The sequence below is a fragment of the Fusarium falciforme genome, chromosome 3, assembly GCF_026873545.1.
Source record: "Fusarium falciforme chromosome 3, complete sequence".
Taxonomy (NCBI): Eukaryota; Fungi; Ascomycota; class Sordariomycetes; order Hypocreales; family Nectriaceae; genus Fusarium; species Fusarium falciforme.
The window spans coordinates 3,114,936-3,142,154 of NC_070546.1; the positions used below are offsets into that span (position 1 = coordinate 3,114,936).

The following is a 27,219-nucleotide window of genomic DNA, read 5'->3' on the forward strand; positions in this document are numbered from 1 at the left end:
TTAGCTGGATGAGGAAGGTGTCGGACTATGTTTCTAGAGACGATAGGGCAGGTGAAGCCATCCCCTCTCGCTCCAGAGGCCGGATGGCATCGGCCTTGGCGCAGGGCAGGCTTACTCCGACAAAAGACGAGATTTCGCCCTTTTGGCCCCGGAGGTCGACTGATGGTCTGATGCTGCCTGTTGGCGGGTGGTCTGCCTCATCTTCTGACTCTCAGCTCCAGACTCGCAGGCAGGGGGACCGACTCCAAATCCCACACCCTTGGGACAGATAGCAGAGGTAGGCTAAGCCCTGCGGGCGGTGCGGCGCTTCAGCTGCAAAAACCTCCAAAACTTCAACCCTCTGCGATATGCCGAGCCGTCACGATGCATCATCAACATCGGTACCCATGCGACGAACCGTCATCCAGAGGCTGAGGCCGTCATATTTACTCAACCCCGTATCCTTATTGCTTGGCGACCCCGCACCGGTGGCTCGACGTCTTGGCCGGCCAAGGCGAGACGAATCATGGCCAGTTGAGCTGCCCACCTCCGGATTCTATTGTCTCGGCGCCAAGACTTCCTCCCCCCCTCCACAGTCCCTTCCTCCACTGTTTGGGCAAGGATGCGGATGCATGAGGGGGAAGGGTTTGAGGGTGAGATTGTCATTGCCCCCCGGGGAGCCAAGACCGTATGACGCGACGCGAGCTTTTAGGGATTCTGTCTGAGTCGCGGGTGCATAAATAACGAGTGTCCGCCCTTGTTTTGGTGCCGCTGATCATCGCATCGTTTGCGGCTTGTTGGGGAATTCGAGTTGATCATTGACACATTTTGTCGTCCTTCTTGGGTTATTTTGTTGTGGAGCAGGAAGAGAAGAGAACCAACCCCCTGCGTGGATAGGTATACAACCATGGCCGCCACGCTCAAGAAGATTTACAACTTCATCGCGCCAGACGCGGAGAAGGAGTCAGATGGCCGCGACAAGTGGCCTTCACGGACTGCCTTTGTCCTGGCAGCAATGGTAAGCAGCAAGGGAACTGCTGTGCTGTTCAATCGCTAACCTGACCTCCAGGGCGGTGCCGTCGGTCTTGGCAACCTCCTGCGATACCCCTCTGTCGTCTTTGCCAACAATGGCCTCCAGTGGTTCATTCCCTACTTCATCGCCCTCATCTTCCTCGGCATCCCCACTCTGGTCCTCGAAATCTCCATCGGACAGGCCTACCGGGGTAGTGTGGTCGTTGCCTTTCACGGCATCAACAAGCGCACCAAGGGTCTCGGACTGGCTGTCATCATGACGGGTTTCGTCGTGGCTACATACTACGTTCCCATCCTAGCCTGGGTCATGCACTACTTCCGGGCTTCGTTCCACAGCCCTCTGCCGTGGAAGGGTCGGGGCATGGAGTTTTATATGCAAGATGTTATTGCCAACAAGGACCCCATCACCCCTGAAAACGGCGGCTATGTCGAGTACCCAGGCACGGCCATGATTGGAGAGACTGCCGGCTGGTGCGCCTTTATCTGGTTCACTGTCTGGCTTTGCATGTTTAAGGGCGTTGGAACCACTGGCCGAGCCGTATACTTCACCATGGGCCTTCCCGTTATCATGTTGATTATTATCCTTGGACGTGCCGTGTCTCTCCCCAACGCTCGCGATGGCATCAAGTACTACTTTGCTGAGTGGAACGGCTGGCGGCTTGGAAACGGCGACATCTGGCAGGCGGCCTGTGGTCAAATCTTCTTCTCCATCGGAGTCGGCTTTGGTTATTTCACGTCGTACGCGTCTTACAACACCAAGTACGCCAATGCCGTGCAGGATGCGCTCATTATTGGCTGCTGCAACTCTCTTTACGAGATCACTGCCGGTTTCGCCGTCTTTGGTGTCATTGGTTTCTTGGGATACTCCCCTGATGACCCCAGCATCTCCCTCAGCACCTTCACCGTCGGTTTCCTGACGTACCCGCTCGGTCTTGCTGAGATGCCCGGATCAAACGTCTGGTCTGTCCTCTTCTTCCTGACCCTGGCCGTCCTGGGTCTAAGCTCTGCGTTCGCTCTGCTCGAGTCGTTGGTTACGCTCATCTGCGACTCGAACCTGGGACGCAAGTACTCTCGCATCCCTATCTGCACTACCGTTGTCGTTGTCTCGTTCCTCCTCTCGCTCATTTACTGCACCGAGTTTGGCTTCTACTTGCTGGATGCTGTCGATACCTGGACTAACAACCTCTGCCTCATCTTTGTCGTGTGGTGTGAGGCTGTGTGCGCCACGACGCTCTACCGCTACACGGATGTGATCGGACAGGTTGGCGTGGTGGGGTATGCGTTGTACGCTGCTGGCTACATCATGTCCATGGTCCTCGGAGTTGCTGTCGGTCAGGCTGTAGGACCTGAAGCTGGTGCAGGTGTGGGCTTTGGTATCTTTATTGTGACCAACATCGTCGCTGTCTTCATGTCCAAGACTCCTGACGCTGGAGCGCCGAGGTTCTGGGGACATCACCCCATGCTGACCAGGTTCTGGTGGCTGGCATTCTACTCGGTAAGTTTATCAGGTCCTTCGAGGTTTCTTCTCTAACATCTGACAGGGCAACCAACTCCGCCGTGACCTCAACATTGTTATCGCCACCGGCAAGAACTGGAGCATCCCGTGGTTCTGGCCTGTTATCCTTCGCTACATCTCGGCTCCCATCCTGTCCATCATTGTCTCATTTGCCTACCCGGCCTTTGCCAAGAAGAGCAACGATCCGCTCCACATCTTTGCCTTTACCGCCGTCCACTGTGTCATGCTTCTCATCGCCTGCGGCTTCATCGTGCCCCGCTGGTTCGACGTCTTTGTGCCTCCCGAGAAGATGCACCTTAGCAAGACCTTTTACGCGCCCCTCGTGTCTGTGGCTCCCCTGGAGATGAGGGAGGGCGAGGTCATGGAGGAGAACCGCGAAGTGGAGGAGAACCGGGACTCGGGCGAGAAGGGAAAGGGTATGCGTCAGGATGCTGATCTTCCGGAGCGTTAGACCGGGCGTTTACCATCATCGTTGGGTGACTGTTGGTTCAGTTCTAGGTTGAGCATTGCATTGCAATTCATTATTATTCTTAACGTAGTGCCTTTCGGATGAAACCTACAAAACTTGACTAATACCACAAAACCAATCCTTGCAGTATACAAAAAAACACTAAATCTAACCAGATTTTGATTCTTTCTCACCGGCCTCCTTCTCTGGAACCACTTCTTGCGCTTCTTCCTTGCCTGCTGTTTCGCCTCCCCCATTTCCTTTCTTCTCAACCTCCTGAGACTCCTTCTCGGTTTGCTGAGCCTCTTCGCCTTTCTTGGAGAAAATGCTGACACTTGGCATTGAGACATTGCCAAGCGAGGAGACAGCAGCGGGAACCTTTGGCATTGCGGGCATACTAGGCATGCTTGGCATGTTTGGCATGTGAGGCATCTTGCTCGGGAGCCAACCTTTCACATCGCTGATACCCGTGCCAGCCTGTTGCGCAACCCCAAAGAGGTAGTTGAGATAGTTTCTCTTCTCTTGAGTGTCAGCATTCTCAGGACTTGCATCTCCAATCAAGTCGCCTTCGTCATCGGGTAACGGGACAAGAGAGGCAGCGGCTGCAATATCAATAGGAGACTCGTCTGGAAGCTCGTTCTCCTTTGCTTTCTCCTCTCCATCCGTGGACTTTCCGCCTTCCTCCTCTTGAGAGGGACCCTTCTCTAGGATCTCCTGGGCTGTCTTTTCTTCGGCAACTTCCTCGGGAGGTGTCTCGCGGAACTGGGGGTCGTCGACGACGTTTTCTTCGCTAAGGAACCATTCCTTGACTAGCTCGGCTGACTTGTCCGTCATTTCCTCGTAGCCTCGGTGCTTCTCTGGTTTGAACATGTTGAGATGTGCTTCAATCTCATCTCCCGCTCTGGGCATGACGCATCTGTCGAAGAGAGAATACGCCGAATGGCTTTCCTCAGGCACAGCGCAAAAGGTTCTCTCTGGAACAAAGTAGCCTCCACTCCAGTAGCCGTTTTCACCAAGGGAGCAGTAAAAGTCGTGGATACCGATGCCTTTGAGTGCTCCCATGCGCTCCAGTCGACGATTGAGCTCTTTTTGTCTGAGCAGAGCACCAACAAAGGTGAAGTGGTCAGAGAGCCAAGCGAATGACTTGCCCACGTTGCCACGGTTGATGTAAGCTAGACCTTGTCCAAGGGCATCCATACTCGAACGGTATCCTTCGACGACGGATTCTTTGTTGATGTTCTTGACGCTTCGCATGCCTTTCATGATGGCCTCGCGGTTCATGTACGCAGCAACACCCCCGGCAGCAATAGCACCGACCGTGCCCGTCTTGACGGCAACTAATTGCCATGTTTTCCACTGAGGACTTCTCGTGGCGGCTACACTTGAAGTTGCCGCACGCCGGGCACTGAGACGCGCTAGGCCAGCAGGTGCAGCAGCTGATAAAGCTGTCATGACGTTGAAGACGCTGTTGACCTTTTGGTAGTTGGAAAATGCCCCGTAGACAAACATGGACCGTGCAAGACCGTTGTACGGCGTGTCAAAGGTTAGAATGCCTTGGATGAGGGGGAAGATGAGGCCGTCTTCGCTTGAATTGGCGGCTCTTTCGTTGAGGGTCAGAAACAAAGAATCTGCAGCCACAAAGCCTCTGGGTGAAAGTTAGTGATGCACCAGGATGGAGAGAAGCGAGAACACTCACCCCATGGAATGAGCGACAAGAATGACACCGACGTCTCGATCGTTTGCCGGCCATGGCTTTTCTGATTTCTTCTTGCGCATGTCCATTACACGTTCCTTGAGCCTGAGTGTGTTAACAATGTTCGGGTCTTGGGCAAAATGACTTACCATTCAAGGAAGGCCTCAGTGGCCTGGACCAGCTCTCCCGTCGTCTCATATTTGGGATAGACTATAGATTCGACCTTGTCATCGGGGAGTTGTTTGGCAACCGCTTTTTTCAGGTCCTTTCAAAGATCAGCGACTCAGTTTAGTTGCCTCTAACGTGCTTGCGTACGAATGGAAAATCGTGAAAAGTATCGTCGGTTCCCTAGTTGGATAGTTAGTATTGAGAACAACAATCTATAGGCAAACGGACTTTGAACCCGTGGATAAAGCACAGCAACAATGTTCGAGGCATGATATGTCGTCGGTATAAGGTTGAAACTGCGACTGACGCAATGCAATCCTTCCTGGGCAGGGCATCATTTATAAAAAACCCCCAACCCAGACAAACTTGCCCCCATGTTCGTAATCTATCCTTGCATGACGTTGTCAGTCTGTCAACTTTCAGGTTTTCCAGCCACACGGTTGTGCGAGGTGGTGCGTGGCGAGAGCCAATCGTGGCGCTGGGGCATGTTGGGGATAACGTCATCTCGATCATCTTGCAGCGCTAGCACCGGAGCCTTCCCACGTTTTGTCCCTAGCACGGGCTGTTTGGTCTCTGAGTGGCTGTTTCAAGTTCCAGGGCATGTTGGTGCTTAGATTTGAGATCGGGTATTGAGGCTGACGCGAGATTGGTTGTGCACATTTTTATTGTATCACTGCGTTCTTTGCTATTGTCGCTGATGGTTTCTTACGAATACACTATTGAGGTTGACGACAATGTAGTAGCCTCTACCCTACTCAGCGTCGACATTGGTTGTCGTTGATAGACTCGTCCTTTAGCTGAAACCATTTCTCACCCTTCTCCGCAAATACCACCATCTTCTCTTGCCCTGGCTTATACAGCGGCCAAGTAATCCCGTTTCCATCCCGAGGGGCTTTGTGGGGGTTCTGAGCAAACGATAGCCAGAGAGCTATTAAAAGCTTGTCAGTTTCCAGGTTTTCCGCCCATGAACTGATGACTTACCTTGCATGCCGGAGGCCACTTCCCATTCGTACTCGGTGGAATTTCCACGATATTCATAGTGTGTCCCGAAGAGAAGAGGGAGCTCGGCTGAGTTTCTCGTTAGCTATGAAGGGTTGTGGGGTACAGTTACTTACCGCTGTGGGTTGCACCAATCCAGGGCAAAGGTGAGACGTTGGAAAAGTTTCCAGTATAGTAGTATCGATAGGTCGGGTATCCAAATTGTGCCCGTACTCTGTATGCAATGTGAGCAGCTGATTTTCACTATAACATTCCGTACTCACCTTATCTCAGTCGCTACCGGGCAAGTGATGGCTTGTAGACCGATGGCGACCTGAGAAGGGGATACTCCGCTTGCATTGTAGGCTCCAAAACCGGCACCTTCATTCGCATTGTTGCCCATGATCCATGGCTAGAATAATCGAAATTGTTAGAAGCTGCCAGGGAAGAACGTGTGCCCAGAGCCACTTACCACTCTTGTAACCAATCCTCTTGCCAGCCTGTCAGTGGTGTTTGAGAAAGCCGTCACATTGTCTGCGACGGGTGTAAAAGAGACGCTAGAAGTGTTGGAGTATACTTCCTGGAGAACAGAAGCATCAACACGCTGCATGCACTTGAGCTCCTCCCTATCCGCTAGACCGCCGCAGCCCGTCAGGCTTGCAAGGGTGCTAAAGTCCGAATAGTTTCCGAAAGGCTTGGCCAAGGTGCTTGTTGAGCCAGAGTCGGAGATCAATCCCTGGACAATCAAGTCGTCTGGGTATGAGTATCCGTACATTCCAACAGAAGCACCACCAGCAGACTGTCCCCATAGAATCATCTTGTTGACGTCGCCACCGAAAGCTGCAATGTTGTCCCGTGTCCATTCAACCACCATTCGCTGATCAAGCAATCCCACGTTCTGATGCGCTGCTTTGGCGTTGGGGAAACCAAATAGATTGACACGGTAGTTCATGGTGACGACGATGTGACCCTGTGTTCGTTGGATCCATTTATCGGGGATCTTGTAGAGAGAGTCTGCACCGCCGCCTGTGAAGCCGCCGCCAGGAATGTAAATGAAGACAGGCAGTCGCTTAGAAACGGGCTCAAGAGGTGCATATACGTTCAAGTATAAGCAATCCTCAGAATCCCCGCCATTGGTGAGAAACTCGGGCATATTCTCCGTGTACACAGTCGGATTCTTGCTGATAGGCTGCATGCAAGATGGGGCGTATTTCTTTGCTGAGACATGGCCATTGCTCTTGATCCGTCGAGGTGGCTGGAAGCGTCGAGAGTTCAGGGGAGGTTCCGCATAAGGAATGCCTAGAAATTGACGGACAGCAGGAGCTGTTTGATTGATGAATCCCGTGAGTTTTCCACTGGTTGTCTTGACCGTCAGGGATTGCTCAGTTGGGTAGTGTGCAGCCTCGGTCGAACAGAAATTGAGCGCGGCCAGGGCGGCCGTGAGAAGAGAAGAGGCAGGCTTCATGTTGGCAAAGGAAACCCCGTTGAAAGGCCTTGGAAACTATTTCCTTGGCATAAATTTTCGAATAACTATATATAAAAAATGTATCCATGTTGAATTGAATGCCGTGACAAGATGCCGACCTCGGTCTGGATAAACAATCATCATTGTGCTCCTGAACTTGCTAGCATTGTCGAGGGAAATGATATTAGTCCGGGGTTGGCTACTAGATATAGCATGGGTCAGAAAGTTAATCCCAATATGACACGATCGGCAACAATCGTCGCGTCGTCAGCTCAGGGGTGGTCTGTTCACCGTGGTCTAACTAACCTCTGGCTCGACACGCGTTATAGGGTTTCTCTGTTAAAGATGTGGAGCCTGGAGAATCATGGACAATGGCACATAGCAACCTAGCTTGGCATAACACCTGCATGCATGAACTCGTGCAGGCTTGTGACAGATTTTGCTGCAACGCGCGAAGCAACGCGACTCTATCTGCGCCACAACATAGCTTCCTTATCCCCAAGTTGACGTTTCAAATCCGATTCTCAAGCTGAGGTACTTCAACTTGACTCTGGAAGACGGCACATACGCGATTGTCCGGAGCATGACAGTCCATGTTCGGGGGCCTGATGGACATAACACCTATTCTATTACCAGGGACGTTTATTTATTATTGGCTAAAGATTTATCCAGCTTTGGCAATGACTCGTCCCATTTGCTTCCCTCATGTCATGCTCGACGATCCGGGCCCGAGGTAAGAGTAGTCACCCCGCATTTTCATGACCAAAATGCGGAGAAATCGGCTTCTCGCAGGGGAATGACCACCCATGGAGATTTGCCGCCAATCCCCTTGGTAGCTTTAGTGGTGCTGATGGGTATCTCGGATCTAACAAATCAGTCGGGAAAGTCGTCAGGTTCCTCCGAAGGAGGAATTCCTGCGATGGTTCGCAGATCATTTAGCAGCTGGACCTGAAAAACGTAACCATGCGAGGGTATATAATCCTCCACATCAAAGGCTAATCAATTAAAGGGCGCATAACCTTGATCTCGGACTAAACCACTCCTAAACTCCCTATCATTAGAACCTGGTAGTTATCCTAGTCCTCAAGGATATTAATGCTCCCCTCGTCCTCAGGTTCCATCGCACCCAACGCTCTCATAATAAGCATGGGGAACCGGGACATTTTCTCCCCGTCCTCCGGTTCAACAGGGTCCTGCGTCTTGGAGTGACACTGGTCTAGCTCCCACACCAGGTCCGGGGGTGCTTGTCACCGTTGGAACCATTGGCTGGGTCATCCCTCTCCCAGGATTTCGGTTTGAATGCTGCCGAGACGCTTCCATCCTGCTTCTTGCAGGCTCATCCATTGACCTATTTTGCGTCATTTATGGCATTAAAAGAAAAGTTAGTATTCATTCGGTACTAAAAGGTATATAGAATTGGGATTATTTTCTAAGGAGCGACGCAGCTAGGAGGAGCCCAGAACGTTGCTTGGTAACAGAAACCACACACACTCTTTTGCATGAAACGACATAGCGAAGCGGTCAAGTATGAGAATGCCCTAGATTCGTTTCTGCCCGCTCCAGTTGGACCAGCTGTGTGCCATGAAACTATTCCAGGGCAAAAAAACCCGACATGCCCTCCAAGACCGAAGACTGTCCACTATCAGATAAGAAATCGTCTCCCTCTCCGTGCAACGTCCAGGACCACCCTAGGTCTGATGGCAACAAATGGAGATTCTTCTGTCTTCCGGGTCACTTTGGTGGCTGCTGCGGTAATTGCAAGTAGCCGGATCACGCTTCTAGGTGCTCCAAACGGGATCAGGTCGAGAATATGTGAATGCCAGCTTCCCAGCGCGTCACGTACGCAGCTGTGCAGCCTTTGGCCCTCCCTGCTGTCGGGTCTCGAGATGATGTCCCCATTGTCCTTAGAAGAACGCATCCTTGCGCCCATTTTCGTATTAAGTTTCATTTGTTGTGGTCTTCTGTTGTCCCTAACGAGAATAACGCGTCGAGTTGTAACCCATGGTGATGAATGCTTACCAGCAAGTAACTGAAAGAAAGTGGCTTTACTACCTCTTTTTGAAACCTAAACGATGTTTTAAGTATTGTGTGTCTCCAAAGCAGTCCTGCAACTAAGTTCCTACTTATTACTCAGTATGAGTAGACGGCCCTGGACATAAGTATGGAAGAATTCATGTATTAATGAAACTCGGGATGGCTGTCGAGGAGGGGTTAGCCACAGTTTATCACGCGTCATTAACGACGACCAACCGCTCCCGCCCAGTCCTCGCTGCCCGTCTTCCGAGGGATGGGCAGAGAGTCCATCAGGTCCATCGTGGTCCCCGCTGGTCCCCGCTGGTCCCCGCTGGTCCCCGCTGCAGTATCCTAGTAGGCTGGCGACTGACGTGGCCAGCCTGAAAGGCTGCTACCCAGCGAATAAACCCAAGATGGGACTCTGCATTCAGCCTTTATCAAGTTTTGACGGATTTCAGGTTCTGGTATTTTCAGTATTGTTGGTTGAGTGGGCTCGGTGGATTTTCATCACACGCTCACGAATACCTGCGCTTCGACGTAGGACATGAAGCCTTTTTCTTCTTTGTTCTTGCATCTGGTTCTGAGCTTATGGTAATACTGCTGATGTGGAAGAGGTTGTGACTTTGTATCAAGTGTTCATTGCGAGGCAACCATTTCATGGGGCGCCCAACAACGACGGTCAATTTCAGCATGTTTGCTCAGGTATACCATTTATGCGATTTGGTTATTACATGACCATCCAAGTAGAAGCCCTTCAAAATATTCACGAAAAGTACACCAAACAAACCGAACCATAGACCGACTCTTTCTTGCGGCCAAACAATCCCAAGTGTTGTAGCCATGTCACCACGCAGAAAGGGAATAAGGGTAGAGCAAGCAATGCAGTCCTGCGACCAAAAGTCCAGCCCAACGACCCCCTTCCCGCTCTGCTCCTAGCGTATGTAAGCTGGTCCCGTGGGTAGGGCTGGCCTTGCGGCGCGTGGCCCCGGAGGTTGACTCGATTTAGGTAGTATGCTTAACTATTAACATGCCGTCTATTTTAGCTTGGCATGCTTGGCAAACAGCTCAGCGTGAGGAGGCTGGTGCAACCAATTACGCGAAAGGACTTTTGGTAGTAATGGAGGTCTAGCGCCCTCAATTTCAACCAGATGCGCAGCCACCTTGATGGTGTGATCATGATCCCGCTAGTCACGGCCGAAGAGCATCGGAATGTGTGTAGCAGCCACGGCAAGATGGCCCTGTAGAATAACTCACTTGGATGATTTTTTTCTTCACCTTGATTCTTGGAGCGTAAAGCGTCTTGTTGTGCTTTCATACATTGCTGTCGAGAGGATACAAGCCTTGACCTACCAGTACCTGTGTTCAATATTTCCCATTTCCAACCCTTATCAAGTCCGCAAAGCGGTCAAGACGTGGCCATGTGAGCTGAGTTGCTGCTCCTTTGTAGTGCTATTACTCTCCTGACTGGTCTAGAACTTTTCGGGTCGCCGAAGCTATTGACAGCCACTGAACACGCTGGCGCAGGGCACGGCCAACGGACCCCAACGAGACTATCAATCTCCGCTTGCGAGATCTGGAGGCGAGCCTAGAACCTCGGTTGGGTCCTGCGGGTGATCGACGGGCTAGCGGTTCCATTTTCTCCCCGGCGTGCTGGGTCTAGAGCGAGAAGCGGCGCACCATGGCACGGGGCTTTTAATGGAACCCATGCCTTTGAGTGAACAATGGGCAGCTATTCTAGTCACAGGTCTATGAAAAATGGGGAGGCCGATCGCGACGATCAATGATCACAGCGCCAGGTGATTATCGTGGCTCTAGGGCTTTGCCGTAGCGCTAGATCAAGTTCCAGACCCTTAGGCGGCCGAAGATTATCAGGGGTCTGGGACAAGACCCCAGGATCTTGCCTTAGCTTCGCAGAATCAACGGCTATTGACGCTGGAGTGCCAATAGTCGGAGATTGGGCTTCAATTATTGCGCGCCGTCCATCGTGTTTCAGCTCCAATCTCGTCAGCCTTACGGTCTCCTGAACAACTCTCGGTCCCGTCGATCCCGGGTCTGGACCTCTTGGACGATTTCCTGAAAGGTGGGAGAGACCTGTGTATAAAAACTTGGCGCCAAGTCTTATAGACGTCTCTTCCCAGTTCGTTGGCAGAGAATCTACCGGCTCACAATCAGCCACATCGGGCATTTTCAAGTTTTCCCCAGTCTCAACCATGCACTTCAACGCCGTGGCTGGGCTTGCACTGAGCCTCGTGGGCTCCGCATCGGCATTGGCAGCCCCCAAGCTTCCTGCTTCTGGTCTCTGTCCCAACGGCCAGTACTGGGACACTGGTAAGGGCTGTACTGCATCGCCGCCGCCTCAGAGGTGTTCCTCAGGCCAGTACTATGATAGTCTCAAGGGTTGCGTGAAAGGCCAGCCCCCTAGTGGACCTCCAGGCTTGCTCTGCAGCATTGTCAAGACCCTGGTCAAGGTGGCACGTCAGGATTTGCAGGCTACGTCCTTTTGCTCTTCGTACCTCAGCATTCCCGTGTCGACCAAGTCGGTTACGGTGACAGCCTACACTACGTATGGCAATCCGTGTCCTTATTGGCAGTGAAAAGTCTCTAATATTTTCTAGTATCACTACGACCACTTCCACCATCACGTCAGGAGTCACCACCACCACTGATTCAACCAAGACTATCACGGACTCTACAACCACTACCACCTCCACCGAGACCAAAACGACAACGACCAAGAGTACGACTACATCCACTATTACAGAAGTCATCAAGACCGAAACCATTACTGCATGCGCATCTCCTGTCGGCCGCAAGGTGAAGCGCGATTACGACCTTGAGGCTCATGAGGAAAGAGTCAAGCAGGACAAGTTGCACCGCATTGAAGCACGCGGTATTGCAAAGCCTGGAGCCTTTGGAAACTACGTCGACCCTGCAGCCGTGTCCTACGCTTGCAACTGCTTCGATATTCCTCCCTACACCACTACATCAGTCACAACTTTGCGGACCAAGACCGTTACTACTTCCGTCACCGTAAGCATCACGGTCCCTCTATTCTGTTTCAACCCCTATTAACAACTCGTGTGCCCAGGTTCCCTCGACTGAAAGGGTTACTGCTACTGCCACGGCTACCGCCACTTCCACATCGACCGTCACAGAGCCAGCTACCGTCTATTCTGAGACGGTCACTGAAAAGACAACTACCTCGATAACTCAAACCGTCCTCAAGCCAACTGTTAGCATCCTCGCCATGGGAGGATGGAACAATGGCAATGCGCTCTACGATATGGGTGACGGTACAGTCGGCGACGACGGCCCCTATGGAACCACGCTCATGTTCACCCTGGGACTTGACGGAACTCTGAAAGTGACCAATGGTGCAAGGAGCGGCTCCAACGGACAGACTGACCCCAACAATTACGGCTCCAGCTCGTACGTGCTGTTCGGGTTCAACGGTGGCGCGCTGAAGGACATGACCTGCACCGTCACGCAAAACACCGACGGCTCTTGTCCCCTGACGTGCCAGGGCACCCGCGGAAGCACCAACTTTGACTGCGGTGTCTACTGGCGACTGGGCAGTGACGCTGATGTGCAAGGTTGTTCAGTGTTTACTCCCTATGCTGTTGGTTCTGTTGGTGGCTGAGCTCAGAAATGCGCGGATGCGTTGATGAATCAATGACTTTTGGATGCCATGTTGGTGGTAGATGTGAATGATACGGCTGTCCGCGTACACGAAGGAATGATGGCCCTGAGTATATAAGTTTCTCTTTATAGACATGAATACCTAACTGGCTAGGATCCTCCACGGTTTCTGGCCATACGAATTGTATGATATTCTTTTACTCTAAAACTTCTGCCGTCTTTAAACACTCGAGTTGATATCCATCAACACCAACCGTCCTCCCGTAACTGGCGCCTCACATGATCGGTACAACCAGTCCATACGAGTCCTCCTCAAGTAATTTGCTACTATCAATAGACAAAGAGTATAATTGAGAGATCAGGACTGCTCGGTATATGAGCAAATCGTCAAGCGGGTGTTGGCTTGTGTTGGGCAGTTTCCAAACCGAACGCCCTCGTGGCTCGCCCTCCTCTTCATCCTCATTTATATTCTCTTCCACTTCTTCGGTTTCCCAGAGATCCCTTATCCTGTCAAGGAGCTTGCAAACTCCCTCCTTGGCTCGATCGAAACTCACTGCATCGGCTGGAAACACCCCGTGGAAGAGACAAGCTTTCAGGTCTGGGTCCCCAACAGCGTGGAGGAACCGTTGGAGTTTCTCATGTAATGCAAGAAACATGAACTGGTCCCTACCTATAGTGCTTTCTGTAGTCCCCGGGTGGGCGTTGAGCATGACTTCTTGTATAGCGTGACCCAGGATACCCAGAGTCATCTGTCGGCAGAGAACGAGCGGCCCTGCTTGTTTGAGCCAAGCGTCGATCGTGACGATTTCAAATTCTAGTGCCGTTTTTGCTGCCACCTCTTCCAAACGATCGCCATCGCTCGCGGACAACGGCCTGTCAAGGTAATCAGACGTTAGTGCCCAAGCTGTTGGGCTTAACTTGAGGTCCGTCACCGGGCCATCGGTTACTGTCGCCGCCCAAGAAGTTGCCTGTGACACTAAAGTGCTCTGATCTCTGGAAAAGTCTCTAGGTTGGTCAGAAGAGAGTTCCAGGTACGCCGAAGCCCTCATGGCCCAAAATCGGCTCTGTAGGAACAGAGTATCTAGCTTGTCGCGGAACCGAGCCTTTGTGCGGGGGAACAGGAGTGGTAGGAAACGTGGTCGATCCGCTATTAGAGGATACAATGGACCCCATCTCGCGATATTGAAGTTAATCAGATTCTGATCCAGCAGTTGTCGCAGGAGTCCACAGGATGAAGGCCACGTTACCGGCAATAACCCGCAACAGCGCTGACTCGGAGGTGCTTTCTGGTCATTGCAAAGACATTCTGCTTCAGCTCTCTTGAGAAACATCATGGTCAGTTCGAAGTGAACATAGTTCCAGTCGAGCTCTCTTGCATAGGTGGCCACGATTGACCCTCGTTGGTTCATCGCTTCTTCAGTTTCGACCACCGGGACTTCCATGTATCCATTGGCATACAATATCAAACTTCGTACTTCATCCAACCCCTGAGAAGTCGGCGAGAGTTCGGCCTCGTGTCTTTCAAAGAGTCCCACGGCACCCAAGAGCGGATGTTGGCGAAAGGTGAGGTTGAACCCGGTGCCTTGCACCCGGGGAAGTTTGGATTCTGAATTGATGATAAGACGGGCATAGCCTCTAGCAAAAATGATGGTGAGAGTGACGACAAATCGTATGGAGCCGTATGCAGGGACTATTGAGAAGTCGGATGGTATATAATCGGCTCCTGTGGACTTGCTTCCCCATAGTTTCGTTTCGTCCAAATCCATTGCTGTCAAAAGGGCAAGCCAGGTCGCTGGGAAATAGTCGTCATGTCTCTTTTTGAGGTACTTGGGGTCTTCGAGTACTACTAGGTCTTTCGCAGGGATATGGTGAGTGCGTCGATGCCGGAGATGATCCAATTGATCCCAAGGTGGTTCCAATATCGCCTTAGCGAGAAGGACTGGAGTCCGTGAGACTGTTCGATATCTCATCTCGATCCAGTCGAACTTCGCATCATTGAGACGTGACCATGGACCGATGGCATACGCGCCGGACTTGGTTCGCCCAGGCCCGGCTGCCAAAAGACCTTGTCCAATAGTCAGGGCCGCAAACAAGAGGGCAACCATGCCAATGACGGCCGTGACAGCGAAACTGAGAGGGTCCCAGTTGAACTGATTGTTCTCATCTTGAATCTCGCTGAGGATGCTGACGACTGTCTTGAGGATGCATTCTGTGGTGTTGAGAGAGCACTCGGCGCTCTTGGAAGACATTCTGGTGAAGGACACAGAGCGGGGACCTTGAAGAGGGAGAGATACAGGCGATTGGTGATTTATGAGTCGCGATTGTAGCGCGTGGCTGTGTCCACCAGCGAGACAATGAGGCGCGCTATTGAAAACACTAGTCTTAGAGCGAACAGGAGGGAGCCCGCAAGGTTGACAGAAGGCAACATTTAACTAAATTAGCTTGTGGCTGGAGACGTGAGAGATATAGTCTAGTAGGTATCTGGAGTCACGATGTTGTACCGACACCGGTGTCCTCCTCAGGCTGACCCCTGATATCTCGGACGAAGGAGGTGATAATGACATTGTCGCTAGTCTAGCGGCACCCTCGATACCTTGACTTTGAAGTGAGGCCCAAAACAAATTCTTCGGTCATTAACACGCTCGACTTGGAAATAAACCCGGAACTTCTTCCCACCATGCCAAACCAGGATCGACTTTTGGCCCAGCTTGACTCCATGGCGTCTAAGCACCCCTTCCACAACTTCAGCTGGATAGTCAAGAGCTTCGGCGAAAACAAAAAGATCTTGCATGAGCCCATCCATCCCCTCCTCGGACGAGTTGAGGATGGTTCCTTGGAATTCCCACTCGTTGTTTGACTTGTGCCAAAAACACACCAGCATCTCGCCGCTCATCCCTGAAGGTCTCACGCAGCCCCAACGTCGCACGGCGCTGTCGGGACTGAAAAAAACAGAGTCTTCTACATCCCAATGCTTCTGCGGTATGCCATGTACTCCCAGTCTCGGGACGTCAGAAGGGAACTCGACAGCGACGGCGACGTGGCGGAAGATGGAGACCAAGCTTCCAGAGGTCAGCTGCTCGCGTGGTAACCTTGTGAGCAGAGTAAAAGATTTGGATTTGATTGGATAAGAACTGGTGATTCCGAGGCTCAGGTCCATTCTTCCCGACTTGGCCGCTCTCATGAAAATGTTTGGTCCGGCCTTGCGCATGGGAATGAGGATAGGTCGGTGCTGCTCATCCTTGTTGGTGCATTGGAGTGAAAGAGAGTAACGGATAGCGCCATCCTTGTACTCCGACACCCAGTGAGGTCCTTGCATATGAATTCCCTTGTTGGTGATGGCCATTTCGTATTCATTGACCAATGGATCTGTCCTCAGTGTCAGGCTCGAACACCAAGTAAAGTCCTCAGGTCCCTCAGCAAGGAAACTGAGATAAGGACGTCCATCCCAGCTCCCGCGCCAGGTCCAGGCAAAGATGCTCAAATCGTTGGTGGTCCTGATGATCTCCTCTTGCAGTCGTGTAAACGCCTTGCGCCCCTCCCCATAGAGCATAGGCATGTTGATATTGAAGATTCCCAGGAGGCAATAGGCCAGGTCTTCATCTCGGGTTGTCTTCCTCTTGGCAGCCCAAGAGAATCGCTTCGCAACGCATGCCGAAGAGAGCGGAACTTTGTGACTCAATATGCCAGCGTCGATGTTGGTTACTGTCGAGAGCTGCTTGAGGAGGCTCATCTTGTCGCCAGCATTCTTCCAAGAACGATCAAAGAACTGCACCGTCTTTGGCGCAATGAGCTCTTGCAAGGTCCAACCGCGACTGAACCACCGACAGTCTTTCAGGTTTCCATCTTGCAAATCTGACAGATAGGCGTAGCAGACCTTGGCTTGCTGGTACCACTGGTACATGGAGTTTATCGCCTCGGTCAGCTCGGCGCTGCTCGACTTGTCGATACAGCATGTATCGATCCATACATATTCGATGCCATCGCCTATCGCAAGTCTACATGTGTTTTGAATCTTCTTGTAGCCCTTCTTATCCTTGGCGACCGGGGACTTGCAGTCCTCAAAGGTGACCTCTTCGCCATCTTCCCAGGTGTGCGAGAGGATTGCGTAGGAAGGAATGTTGTTGCGGTAGAACTCTTTGAACCGAATTTTGCCATCTTTTGTGAACTTCTTGGCAGAAATCAACCTCATTGTGAAGGCACGATTGGTTTCGATAGGTGTGGAAGATGTCAGCGATGAAATATGAGGGGTTTTCCGCAATTCTGGGCATGTCAGATTACAGACAAGGAACCAGATACCTATTTGGTTTAGTCATGTAAAAGTGCGTTCGTTTATAAAGATATTCATCAGTATGCCCAATTCCAAATTTTCATGATAAATATCAAATTTAATAAATTCAAAGCGTACTGACAAACGAATGCCAGCGGATGCCGTTGCCGTGAGAAAGAGTAATTGGGTTTAAAATGCACAGTGAGATAATTATGGGCCCGATCCCTTGGTTGTGGATGGAGCGATATCGAATCCAAGTACATGCATTTAGATTCATGACATGGTTGAGATATAGCGTCTCTCAATACTGCAACCGTTTCAGGCCTTCGAAACTCGCTACTTGATCTCACTCACCATTGGCGTTATCCCTCAATGCCAAAAGGATCAATGGTTGGATCCTCATGTCTCTGGTACTCCATCCAAACAGCAATGTCCTGCGCAATATTTTCTCCATAGACCTCCTTAACAAATCCAAACATGAGATCAATTCCCGAGCACACCCCCGAAGACGTCCAGATGTTTCCATCGACTACCCATCGAGCGCTTGGAACCCATTCGACTTGGGGACGCCAAGCAGGAATCACCTTCCAGGCTCCTTTGAACGTCGTGGCTTTCTTGCCATCCAAAAGCCCGGACAGCGAGGTGATCCCAGACCCGGTGCACACGGTCACAAGGTACTTGAGGCTAGGGTACTGCTTCTGGATGAACTTTATGATTGGGTTCACGACTGTAGGGTTGGGCTGCCCGACATTGTTGGGGTCCGGATCAAAGCACCCCATACCGCCGGGGATGATGAGAACGTCGAGCTGCGGAGCCGTCTCAAAAGTGTGGGTAGGTGTTATAAGCTGGGAAGTGGTGAATGGGGGCATTCCCATCTTGTCTGGCCAGGTCTTGGGGAAGGTTGACGTAGGTTTCAGGTTCTCAGATATGACTGACAGGGAAACACCCTCGACGTGGGTAGTGAGGACATTGAGAACGTCGATTGGACCACAGACGTCGATGAGTTGGAAACCCTCATAGAGGACAACTCCGTATTTTTTGGGCGCTTGTACCATGGCTGTAGAGAGTGTGGGTGTTTTGGTACTGGTTGAAGAAGGGGAACTGGCCTGTCTCTGGTTACACAGGTGGAAGTGAGAGTGGAATTATCTGCCTATTTATACAAACTCAAGTCCTACATAAAAGAACACTACATATATTCAAACGTCCTTAAGTCTTCTTTTTCAGGAGATAAGGGCGGTCATGGGCGTAATTTTGTCATTGCGATTTCAACACGATACTCGGATCCGCACCTCCCGCAAGGATTCAAGTCCAAGAACCATTGAAGGCTGCATGAAGGGCCAGCTCCTTTAAACACTAAGCTCCTAACAGGAAAGATCCTCCACAGTTATGATTATAAAGGCATTTTTCCTCCTGTACTCTAATTATGACACCTAGACATTACGGCTCTGGCCCTGATAGACAGAGTGAGACTTGGGTAAGGCTTCTGGTGCGCATGTATAGAAGTCTTAGTCAATGGGATGCAATGATACAGCAATAGAGAGAATCAACCTGCCCCAAGCCTTGTGTTGGTTCACGCGAGACCTGCTGGGTTGGCTGTCCGAGGGTGACTGAGAGAAGCCAAGCAGACCTGTCATTTGGCCTTGACGCATTTGTTGAAGTTCTAGGCGTTCAAGGCCGGCACCTTGAGACAGCCCATCTCAGCCCTACCCCACGCTCAAAGGTTGTTAATCTGGGGTAACCTCCACCAATCCCTTCCCCAGATCCTCCCCAAGGTAGCATCAGTAGTGTTAATGCCAGGCTGCAATTGCGGCTCCGCACCACACCAACCTAGTTGGCATCCCTGAAAGGGTTGCAATATGGTCACATGAAGCTTGAAATACTTTCTAAGATTGTGTTCACTAGAGAGACCAGCACAGGGTCAGCTTCAGGTAAGAGTGGAGAATGCGGGAAAAGAGAATACGATACTCTGTCGGGAGGGACTCAATAGCACATTTTCTCCCAAAAGCATTTCTCATCCTGTCGTCTATATAAGATGCGGCACCCAAATCGCTTGCCTGCTGTCATCTTTTAGCTCCGGTTCCGGAAGCACATGAGCGGGAGCGGCTCCGATGCCCCAGGTACGGAGCCGTGTGATGAAGCCGGCATAACGGAGCCGTGATACCCCACCTGACCGGGCCTACAGCACCACCATACATTGTCCAACGGTTATTGGCAGCACCTTAGCAGTAGCTCAGGTGGTTTGGGCTGTCGCTAGGTACTATCGATATAGGGATGCGTGACACGTGAGGAGGGATAAGCGGGATGTAGCAAAAGTCCATCTTTATCCATGTTCCCCAATACTACTTCTTAAAAACGGTTTTAACGATGATAAGAAACAGTGCTTGTTCAGGATAATATGAAAATGGAATATACTTCGAATGTATCGCAATATATATGTCATAGTTGGAGTGTCTATTTCAACGGTTTGTCATAGTCACAAGTACAGTTTTTACCACGCAACGGGATAAAACCCTCACGGCATGGTACACTAGATCAACGCAAATCATTGTCTACTCCAAAACTAAATAAAACATATGTCAGAAATCTAAGTCATTGGAAGAAGATCATCAAAATTAAAGTTCAATGCCTCCCGATGCTAAATCCTCGTTTCAACCCTGAGGTGGCAGACCTTATATGGTCGCAAGCAACGCTTCCCGCGGCACCCGTCATTTCTCTGGCTTCTGGTGCAACCACCGTCTTGCGTTGCATTCTCTTGATGCCTTCAGTGCAGAAATGAGCACAATGTTACGTGGCAAAGCATTGAGAGGCCGGGATTATTCATAAATATGTAACAAAATGAGCCCGATAGGTGAAAAATAGTGAGAAATACGGAATAAAATACTTGGCTGAATCTTTCCATGAGGCATGTTGGAGAGCAACTGTCACTAAAATCAGGTATAAGAACAACCTGGATCTCGCAAGAGATCCAGGTTGATCACCATCACCATCACCTCTGATCTTCTCCTTTCAAGTACTGAGAACCAAGTCTCTTTAAAATGCCAACATTATGCGGCCTGTAGCTCTTCTCAGCGTGCTTGCTCTCGTCACATTCTCGGCAGCGGCCCCGTCGACACCCAGGACAGTGCTGCCATTGTTGCGCGCAGTTATGAGGCTGAGCCTCGCAGCTACTCTCAAGCCGCGCAGCTCTGCCTCTTTCGAAGTGACCAAGTCGGGCGGTGGCTTTCAGGCCAAGGTCGAACGTCCTTGAGCAGCCCAAGAATGCAAAGCCACTACCGAAGGGTTGATGCAGTGGCGGCTGCGAGGTGTTGAAGCTAGGAATCAGAAGATGAGAAGACTTTGTAATCTACATATAACCATAAGAACAGGTAAGCGAGGAAATTACATATATGATTGAAGCAGCCGAATGTCTAAGGTGATTTTGAGACAGGGGCTATCGTATTATCCTTGGCATAGATCTTTGCTTCAAGCTCAAAGATCCCGGAGTGCACCTGAGGACCCTTCACGTAGCTATCGGCGTCCTGATGATAAGCCCTCGGAACGGAGCAGGAAGATTTCCGAGAATCCAGCTTTTCTTGACAAAGGGAGGTCTAATAAATGAAGGACACCTCGGTATAGACGAAAGTAATTGAAGATACCCCCGCCAGGTCCTCACCTCGGTCAATTAGCCCAAAGTTGATGGATCGGCGGCAACACCTGCCCAAATAGGCACTTGTATGCGCCCCCGACTTGTTCACCATGATCAACTATAGTATCAAAATCCATGTTCCGCCTATAGCTGGAGCTCTAGAATAATCGGCATGTCTCCACGGCATATTCTTATCAAACTTTATTTTTGACAGTTGTTGCTCAAGGGAAGAGAATCATTGGGTGGCCAGCCCACATCATGCGCCTCCACAGACTGCATTACTCTATACAGACCCTGAGAGAACTGACAAGGGATAACCACTTTCCCTAATCGTACTGCTTGTAACCCCTCGTTTCGGTTCTTTCGGAATAGTAAACAAAGGGTCATGCGATTACGGAACAAATGTTAACGAGAACATGTCTATATAAAGGTTCATTCTGTGTCGTGATCAACACACCAAGCCAACCGTCTTGGTGCACTCAGCTCCATCTTGACTAATTCATTCTCTCAAAATGCGCTTTCTCCTCCCTTTGATTGGTCTCCTTGGAGCGGCTTGCGCTCAGCAAAACATCTGCGACACCACCTGTCAGAAGGGTTGCGATGCTGCTTGTCAAGCTGCCATCCAAGGAACCTACGAGTCCGAGTCCAAACTTTGGGTGAGCGACATTGTCAGCGATCCCTTCTACAGTACCCCGGCGAATATTTCCTCGGCTAAGCCAGGTGACATCCTCCGCTGGGAGGCTGTGCCCGCTGCGCTGCTCAGTCGCAACTGGACGATCCCCGCCAGCCTGAGTCTTTACCGTTTCATGTACGCCACCGAGGATATTAACAACAGCACTATCCCCGCAACCGCATGGGCTTTGCTCCCGTTCCATCGCACTCTGTCAACTCCTGGAGAGCCTCGGAAGCTTCGGACTGTCGTCTGGACGCATGGCACGGCCGGGCGTAGCCGTCTCTGCTCGACAACCAACAACAGAGGCCTCTACTATGACTGGAAGGCGCCCTTTATCCTGGCCGAGTCTGGCTATGCTGTCATTGCCCCTGACTACTCGGGTCAGGGATCCGACATTCCACAGGGATTTATGTATGAGGCTGGTTTCCTGCACGCGGCTGATGTTGCGTACTCGGTTGTCGCCGCCAGAAAGGTCATCGGAAGCTTCTTGAGCCGCAAATGGGCAGTTTTTGGACATAGCGAGGGAGGCATGACAGCTTGGCGTACCGCTGAGCGTCTTGCGCGAAAGGGCGAAGAGCGTCTTCTCAAAGCTGGCGAATTCATCGGAGCTGTAGCTGCTGCGCCTGCTCTGCGACCTCAGAAGCTGATCCCACTCTCGTGGAAGCAGACGGGAACTGGTGGAGGCCCATTCTCTGTCTACTTTCTCCAGTCCCTTGCCAAGCTTTTCCCCAAGCAGATCAAGGTTGAGGACTATCTCGCGGATGTCACTCAGCAACGACTCCAAGTCCTCGACAACTCGTGTTTCCAGACCGGCTTTGCTGCTGTTGGTACTCTCAGCCCCGAGCAACTCTTCAAGAACACCAGCTGGCTCCAGCACCCCGCCACCAATGAATGGGCGGTCCGGTACAATGGTCAAGGCCCTTATCCCCTTGCTGCACCACTTCTGGTCATCCAGGGCGTCAACGACACTATCACGCCTGCTGTCCTGACTATGGAGGATTTCAACCTTACTTGCTCATCCTATCCCAAGAGCCCGATCCATGCCAAGCTGTATCCCGAGATGGGCCATGGCCAAGTTCTCGAGTCAGCCCGTGCCGATATTGAAGCTTGGCTTGACGCTAGATTCAATGGCAAACCTGCTGGTAAGGCATGCTCTATCGATAACATTGAGCCTCTGACCGAGAACTATGCTCGAGGCGAGCTGTTCTGGGCAGCCAATATTGTCCCCTTCTAAGTGACTCTAGTCACATTCTATAACATTAGCGCCAGTTTCATATTAAATATATTTTATCGTATATTTTCCCAACGCAGTTCGAAATTCTAAGCAGTGTCCTCGTTCGCTCATGGCATCGCAGCCTTGTCGGTGGGTATGCCGGAAGCCCGCTAGCTTCTGGGGCCAGCCTCAAGTTTTCAGTCCACTAGTAGAAAGAAACAGGAGATTCATCGTAGCCAAGTTTGTCCTTTTGAGTCAACGTGAGGTTTCAAAAGGGTTATTTCCAGCTTGCCACCAAAGGCTCTGAAGGAGTTCCAAGAAGACGTGACTGAGAGTAATAAAACAATAAGGAGTGTTGAAGTTGCTCAGCACGATGAAAGCGTCATGGGAACGACGACGAATGACCTTGTGGCCTGCTGAGCACCTCTCAAAAGCTCCGATTCGGTGATACTACTCTGCTCTATGGAGAAAAGCCCAGCACTGATTCGGTGAAGTACAAACAATAGCCTACCTATGGCTGCGGCGCGGTAGACCTGCAATGCTGATGTCCACTGTATCAGGTCCCCTTCATGGCGCACACGTTTTCGCTAAACTGTTCACACTTTTCTCGGCCTTTGGCCTCAGCTCACCTCTAACTCTTAGCCATACCACGCTTGGTCCGTGATGGAAGTCAGCTCGTATAAAACTATTGAAAGTCTCTGAGACAGATTCAGCCCAAGCCTGTCTACTATGTTGCCTTTGGATCAACCTTTAATGTTGGAGATCTAGTCAAGGTTGAGACTGTTGGAAGCAGCCTGGCTGTTGACTTGAATGCGCGCCAGGTCAACGAAGTCACCATTATTCACGGCAACACCAACACGTTGTATTTCCAGGAATGGAGGATCTCAATGGCCTTGTCAGTATATATTTTGCAGGTTTACTATCCCTCTGCTATAGACACCCCAGGCAGTTAGCATTACTCTGGATACCCTGAAACAACGTTCGTCTTTCTATGCTCATCTGTCCTATGTGTTGCCAAATATCTGGGCCTTTCTTAGATGGCTGTTGTATAGCATTCCTACTAATCAATACATCACGTCACCTCCCTTCTTTTAGAGTCTCACTGTGACATTAAGCCGGAAATGTGGTACTAAGCGATGAATATTAGATGCCAACGAGCAATGTGCATTGGCTACGTCATCGCATAATGTCTATAACGAAATGAACATATTATTTCCAGGGGAAACGAATAGACTCATAAACCTCTCCAGAGACTAATTTGCATCATTGGGGGGACGAGTGAGGATGGTGATCTGTTACGTAGCACCTAGCTTCCTGATTAGTCAAGCACAGCCCCTATTGTGGGGTGCTCGGTGGCTCGTGAAACCGGCTCTTCAGCCACTTCCCTTTGTAGAAATCAAGGCTCTTTATTATCCTCTTTCAGATGCTCAAAACGGTGAAAAATAGCTGTTCGTCACATGATCGCCTTCCCATACCCTAGAGCTCAGCTCAAATGATTGATTTTCAGAGGCTATTCTTTCACAAATCCTTTAGCTCCAACACAAACAAATAATTATGTTTTTATGTATGTATATAATTCTGCCATAGTCCTTTGTTCTGATTATATTCACAACGGAGATGCGTCTGTATCTCTCGGATAGTAGAGGAGTTTGCAGGCAACTGTATCGCATCAACGAGGATTGAGAACGACTAGCATATGTTAGTGGGCACTTTCATCTCAGCGGCTACTACTTGCGGGAATAAGTAGCTTTTATCTCGCGTGACAGGGTCTCTCAGAACCACGTCGACTGCCCAGGACATGGGTACAGGTCAGAGGGCAAAAGAGATTGAAAATGTAACAGATAGTCTCATTATAACTTGATTTAAAACAACCCAGCCCCGTATCCTACATGTCTAATATCCTCTAAGAGAGCACCCGAAACCAAATATCCAGAGATGCAAAGCGAGCAATGTAAACCCGCGAAAAGACTGTCACGCTAAACAATGTGCCTCTCAAAATCTGCTCATTAGATACTCATCAACTCCAATTCACGGTTCCTCTGTTCCCGTTCCTTTGTGGCCTTTGCGATTGCGCATTTGCAAAGCCGGATCAGCTCAGTCACAAAATCGTTGACCAGCTTCATGTATGTAAGCTCGTGAGGTGTAAGCCGTCTCACGGGCAGCTGCCTGACTAAACCTGCAGCGGAGCTGAGAAGTTCCAGATCTGCCTGAGCCTGTTCCTCAAGCGGGTTCATGAGAAGGTTGAAAAACAGACTCATCATCGCGGCCGTAGGATAAAAGACAACGACCCTATGAGTACAAGTCAGTGATTGAAACAACAGAGCAAGCGCGGAACTTGTGGAACAACTCTTACCAGAACGCTTCGCCCGCAAGTCCGTCGATGGCCGCCCTCAAATACACGATCGTAGAGCGGCTGGCCTCCAGCGAGAGGGCGATACTAGACTGTATGCCTCCCTTCCATTCTCCATCCTCAGAATTGTTCTCGGATGACATGCCACAGCATCGCCCACTCGCACGGTGAATAGCAGTCATCAGATGGTGATATTCCAGATGCAACGTGATGTGTCGCATGCTTCGGGGAAGCTGCATTCCCGCAAGCGTCACCTTGGATTTCTCAGTTATCGACAGTGCAGGCCGAAAGTCCGGTGGGATCGAAAGTCGCCAAGCCTCGAGTTCTTCATCAAGCTCACGGATATCGCGAAGCAGTTCCGCATCTGACTTCTTGGCAGCTTGTGCTGAGTAGAGGAGGCGACTTGTCTTGTCCTTGAGGTGGCTCAGTCGAGGATCTCCCGGAAGATGAGGTATAAGCTTTTCATCGTTATAGGATGGTGATGAAAGGTTCTCATCGAGGTCTGGGAGGTAGAAATAGCAACTCATGTAGTCCTCAGGGAGGGTGAGATCGCAGTAGTCGTCAGACATCAAAGGAGGCTGGCCGGTTCTCAAGGCAATATCTTTGTCAAAGATATAGCACAACCAGAACAGCATTCGGAGTTGTCGTGTTTCGCGCTCTTCACGAGTGGCGTCGGTACCATGGGCTTTGGTGGGAGTATATGTATGCCCGCCAAGCATGAATATGATGCGGCAAGCTATGGCATGCAGCATAGCGGCCGACTGCAAGTGCCCAGAGAAGGTTTGGTGCATATGCTAAAAAAGGTTAGTATGACTTGATGGACTTTCAGGATACCTGTGTGAGACATACTAGCATAAAGACAGCCTGAAGACTTGTAATGCTGGTGTCCTCAAGAGCATCTGTCAAAAGATAGTGCGCCTTCTGGGCACAGGCATCGCTGTCGAGATAAGGAATCTCTGACACCCTGCCTTGGAACAGGCAGATGATGGAGATGAAGGCATAGACACAAGATTTGGCACTGATCTGGTCAAGAGATAGAGGCTCGGTTGAGGATTCATATGCCAAGGTAAGGGTATCTTCAAACAGGACGCGGTCGATGACGGGAAACACAAGTCGAAAGGCGGAGTGGAGGTATACATGGAGGATTTTGTCGACATGCTTCCTATCGGGAAGCTCATACAGGTCGGAAGGGCTGTTGTAGTAGTTGGAGACGGAGGATGTGGAGGAGAATAGTCGTTGTCGTGGAGAGAGGGGTTGGAACTTTTGAAACGAAACATCCTCACCAGTCCTCGAAGATAGCCACTTTATTCCTTCAGCAGAAAGTATCGGCATGCCATTGTGTTGGCTGATCCGCCCAAAGTGGCAGCCACCGTAATGAATCTGACCGAATGAAACCGTGCTAGTGAAGCCGCTCGGCGTCGATGGGATAGGCGGGCATTGTGATAATTGCGATATATGTGGCGACCCAAATGCGTCAAACTGTTCACCCAGACTTATCGAGGACCTGGTAGTCTCATCCAAGCTAGTGCGAGGCGCTGGTGTTGTTGTTACACTTGTGGAAGTAGGAGTTGATGGCTTGGAGGGGACCGATGTTAATGAGGTATCGGTACCACGCTGACGAGCAAGAGTTTGAGCCAATGCATCTTCGATGCGCTCTAGTCTCTTTGCAAGACTTTGTTCGGAGCTTTGAGTGGTTCTGGGGGCGAGTTAGCATGCCGAATGGGGGTTTGCTCACTGCTCTATCGAGCTTAGGTGCATGTCGATGGGCCGAGCCAACACCACTCACCTGGGCTTTGCCTTCTTCTTCCGGCCTCTAACCCGGTTAAATGTACAAGCCAAGCCGTGATGTTCACACCAGTTGCAGGGTGTCTTGGAACTGGTGGAATCGCATTGGATCTGTGTGTCGTCCACCCAGTGTCAGTAGACATGGAAATGCATCCCCACAAAGAAGAATGTTCTTCTGATCGACTACCAAGGGTGCCAAGAGATGGTCCGATCATGGGGAGCAGAGAGGGTCCAGATATCCAGGATTATGGATAAAAGAGATGATGTGCCGAGCGTTGGTTCCAGGTACGTACCTTTCTCTTATGACAGGCATCACAAGCCCTTTTCTGGACCATGGCGGAGACGACACTGAATCAGAGACAGCACGCAAGCATG

The 27,219-nt window shown here is 50.8% G+C and overlaps 9 protein-coding genes across 9 annotated transcripts; 3 read left to right on the forward strand and 6 right to left on the reverse strand.

Annotated features, from left to right (window-relative positions):
- Window positions 1-781: 781 nt before the first annotated feature.
- NCS54_00424100 (Hypothetical protein) lies at window positions 782-2,978 on the forward strand (the record flags this gene model as incomplete). Its single annotated transcript, XM_053149785.1, has 3 exons — window positions 782-997; window positions 1,049-2,506; window positions 2,553-2,978. The coding sequence occupies exons 1-3, from the start codon at window positions 887-889 to the stop codon at window positions 2,976-2,978; spliced, it is 1,995 nt and encodes a 664-aa protein (XP_053005760.1). The 5' UTR covers window positions 782-886.
- Window positions 2,979-3,143: 165 nt separating this feature from the next.
- NCS54_00424200 (Hypothetical protein) lies at window positions 3,144-5,106 on the reverse strand (the record flags this gene model as incomplete). Its single annotated transcript, XM_053149786.1, has 5 exons — window positions 3,144-4,620; window positions 4,672-4,773; window positions 4,818-4,933; window positions 4,984-5,016; window positions 5,065-5,106. 5 exons carry the CDS (start codon window positions 5,104-5,106, stop codon window positions 3,144-3,146), a joined length of 1,770 nt encoding a protein of 589 aa, XP_053005761.1.
- Window positions 5,107-5,591: 485 nt separating this feature from the next.
- On the reverse strand, window positions 5,592-7,279 carry NCS54_00424300 (Carboxylic ester hydrolase; the record flags this gene model as incomplete). Its single annotated transcript, XM_053149787.1, has 5 exons — window positions 5,592-5,764; window positions 5,818-5,904; window positions 5,952-6,049; window positions 6,099-6,226; window positions 6,287-7,279. The coding sequence occupies 5 exons, from the start codon at window positions 7,277-7,279 to the stop codon at window positions 5,592-5,594; spliced, it is 1,479 nt and encodes a 492-aa protein (XP_053005762.1).
- Window positions 7,280-11,502: 4,223 nt separating this feature from the next.
- On the forward strand, window positions 11,503-12,932 carry NCS54_00424400 (Hypothetical protein; the record flags this gene model as incomplete). Its single annotated transcript, XM_053149788.1, has 3 exons — window positions 11,503-11,855; window positions 11,908-12,322; window positions 12,381-12,932. 3 exons carry the CDS (start codon window positions 11,503-11,505, stop codon window positions 12,930-12,932), a joined length of 1,320 nt encoding a protein of 439 aa, XP_053005763.1.
- Window positions 12,933-13,206: 274 nt separating this feature from the next.
- On the reverse strand, window positions 13,207-15,180 carry NCS54_00424500 (Hypothetical protein; the record flags this gene model as incomplete). The annotated part of the gene is made up of 1 exon (XM_053149789.1): window positions 13,207-15,180. The coding sequence occupies one exon, from the start codon at window positions 15,178-15,180 to the stop codon at window positions 13,207-13,209; it is 1,974 nt and encodes a 657-aa protein (XP_053005764.1).
- Window positions 15,181-15,500: 320 nt separating this feature from the next.
- NCS54_00424600 (HET domain-containing protein) lies at window positions 15,501-17,120 on the reverse strand (the record flags this gene model as incomplete). The annotated part of the gene is made up of 1 exon (XM_053149790.1): window positions 15,501-17,120. The coding sequence occupies one exon, from the start codon at window positions 17,118-17,120 to the stop codon at window positions 15,501-15,503; it is 1,620 nt and encodes a 539-aa protein (XP_053005765.1).
- Window positions 17,121-17,560: 440 nt separating this feature from the next.
- NCS54_00424700 (DJ-1 protein-PfpI domain-containing protein) lies at window positions 17,561-18,253 on the reverse strand (the record flags this gene model as incomplete). The annotated part of the gene is made up of 1 exon (XM_053149791.1): window positions 17,561-18,253. One exon carries the CDS (start codon window positions 18,251-18,253, stop codon window positions 17,561-17,563), a length of 693 nt encoding a protein of 230 aa, XP_053005766.1.
- A 3,082-nt stretch (window positions 18,254-21,335) lies between these two features.
- On the forward strand, window positions 21,336-22,730 carry NCS54_00424800 (Hydrolase-4 domain-containing protein; the record flags this gene model as incomplete). The annotated part of the gene is made up of 1 exon (XM_053149792.1): window positions 21,336-22,730. The coding sequence occupies one exon, from the start codon at window positions 21,336-21,338 to the stop codon at window positions 22,728-22,730; it is 1,395 nt and encodes a 464-aa protein (XP_053005767.1).
- Window positions 22,731-24,715: 1,985 nt separating this feature from the next.
- NCS54_00424900 (Zn(2)-C6 fungal-type domain-containing protein) lies at window positions 24,716-27,179 on the reverse strand (the record flags this gene model as incomplete). Its single annotated transcript, XM_053149793.1, has 5 exons — window positions 24,716-24,998; window positions 25,063-25,853; window positions 25,909-26,755; window positions 26,846-26,955; window positions 27,138-27,179. The coding sequence occupies 5 exons, from the start codon at window positions 27,177-27,179 to the stop codon at window positions 24,716-24,718; spliced, it is 2,073 nt and encodes a 690-aa protein (XP_053005768.1).
- Window positions 27,180-27,219: the final 40 nt, after the last annotated feature.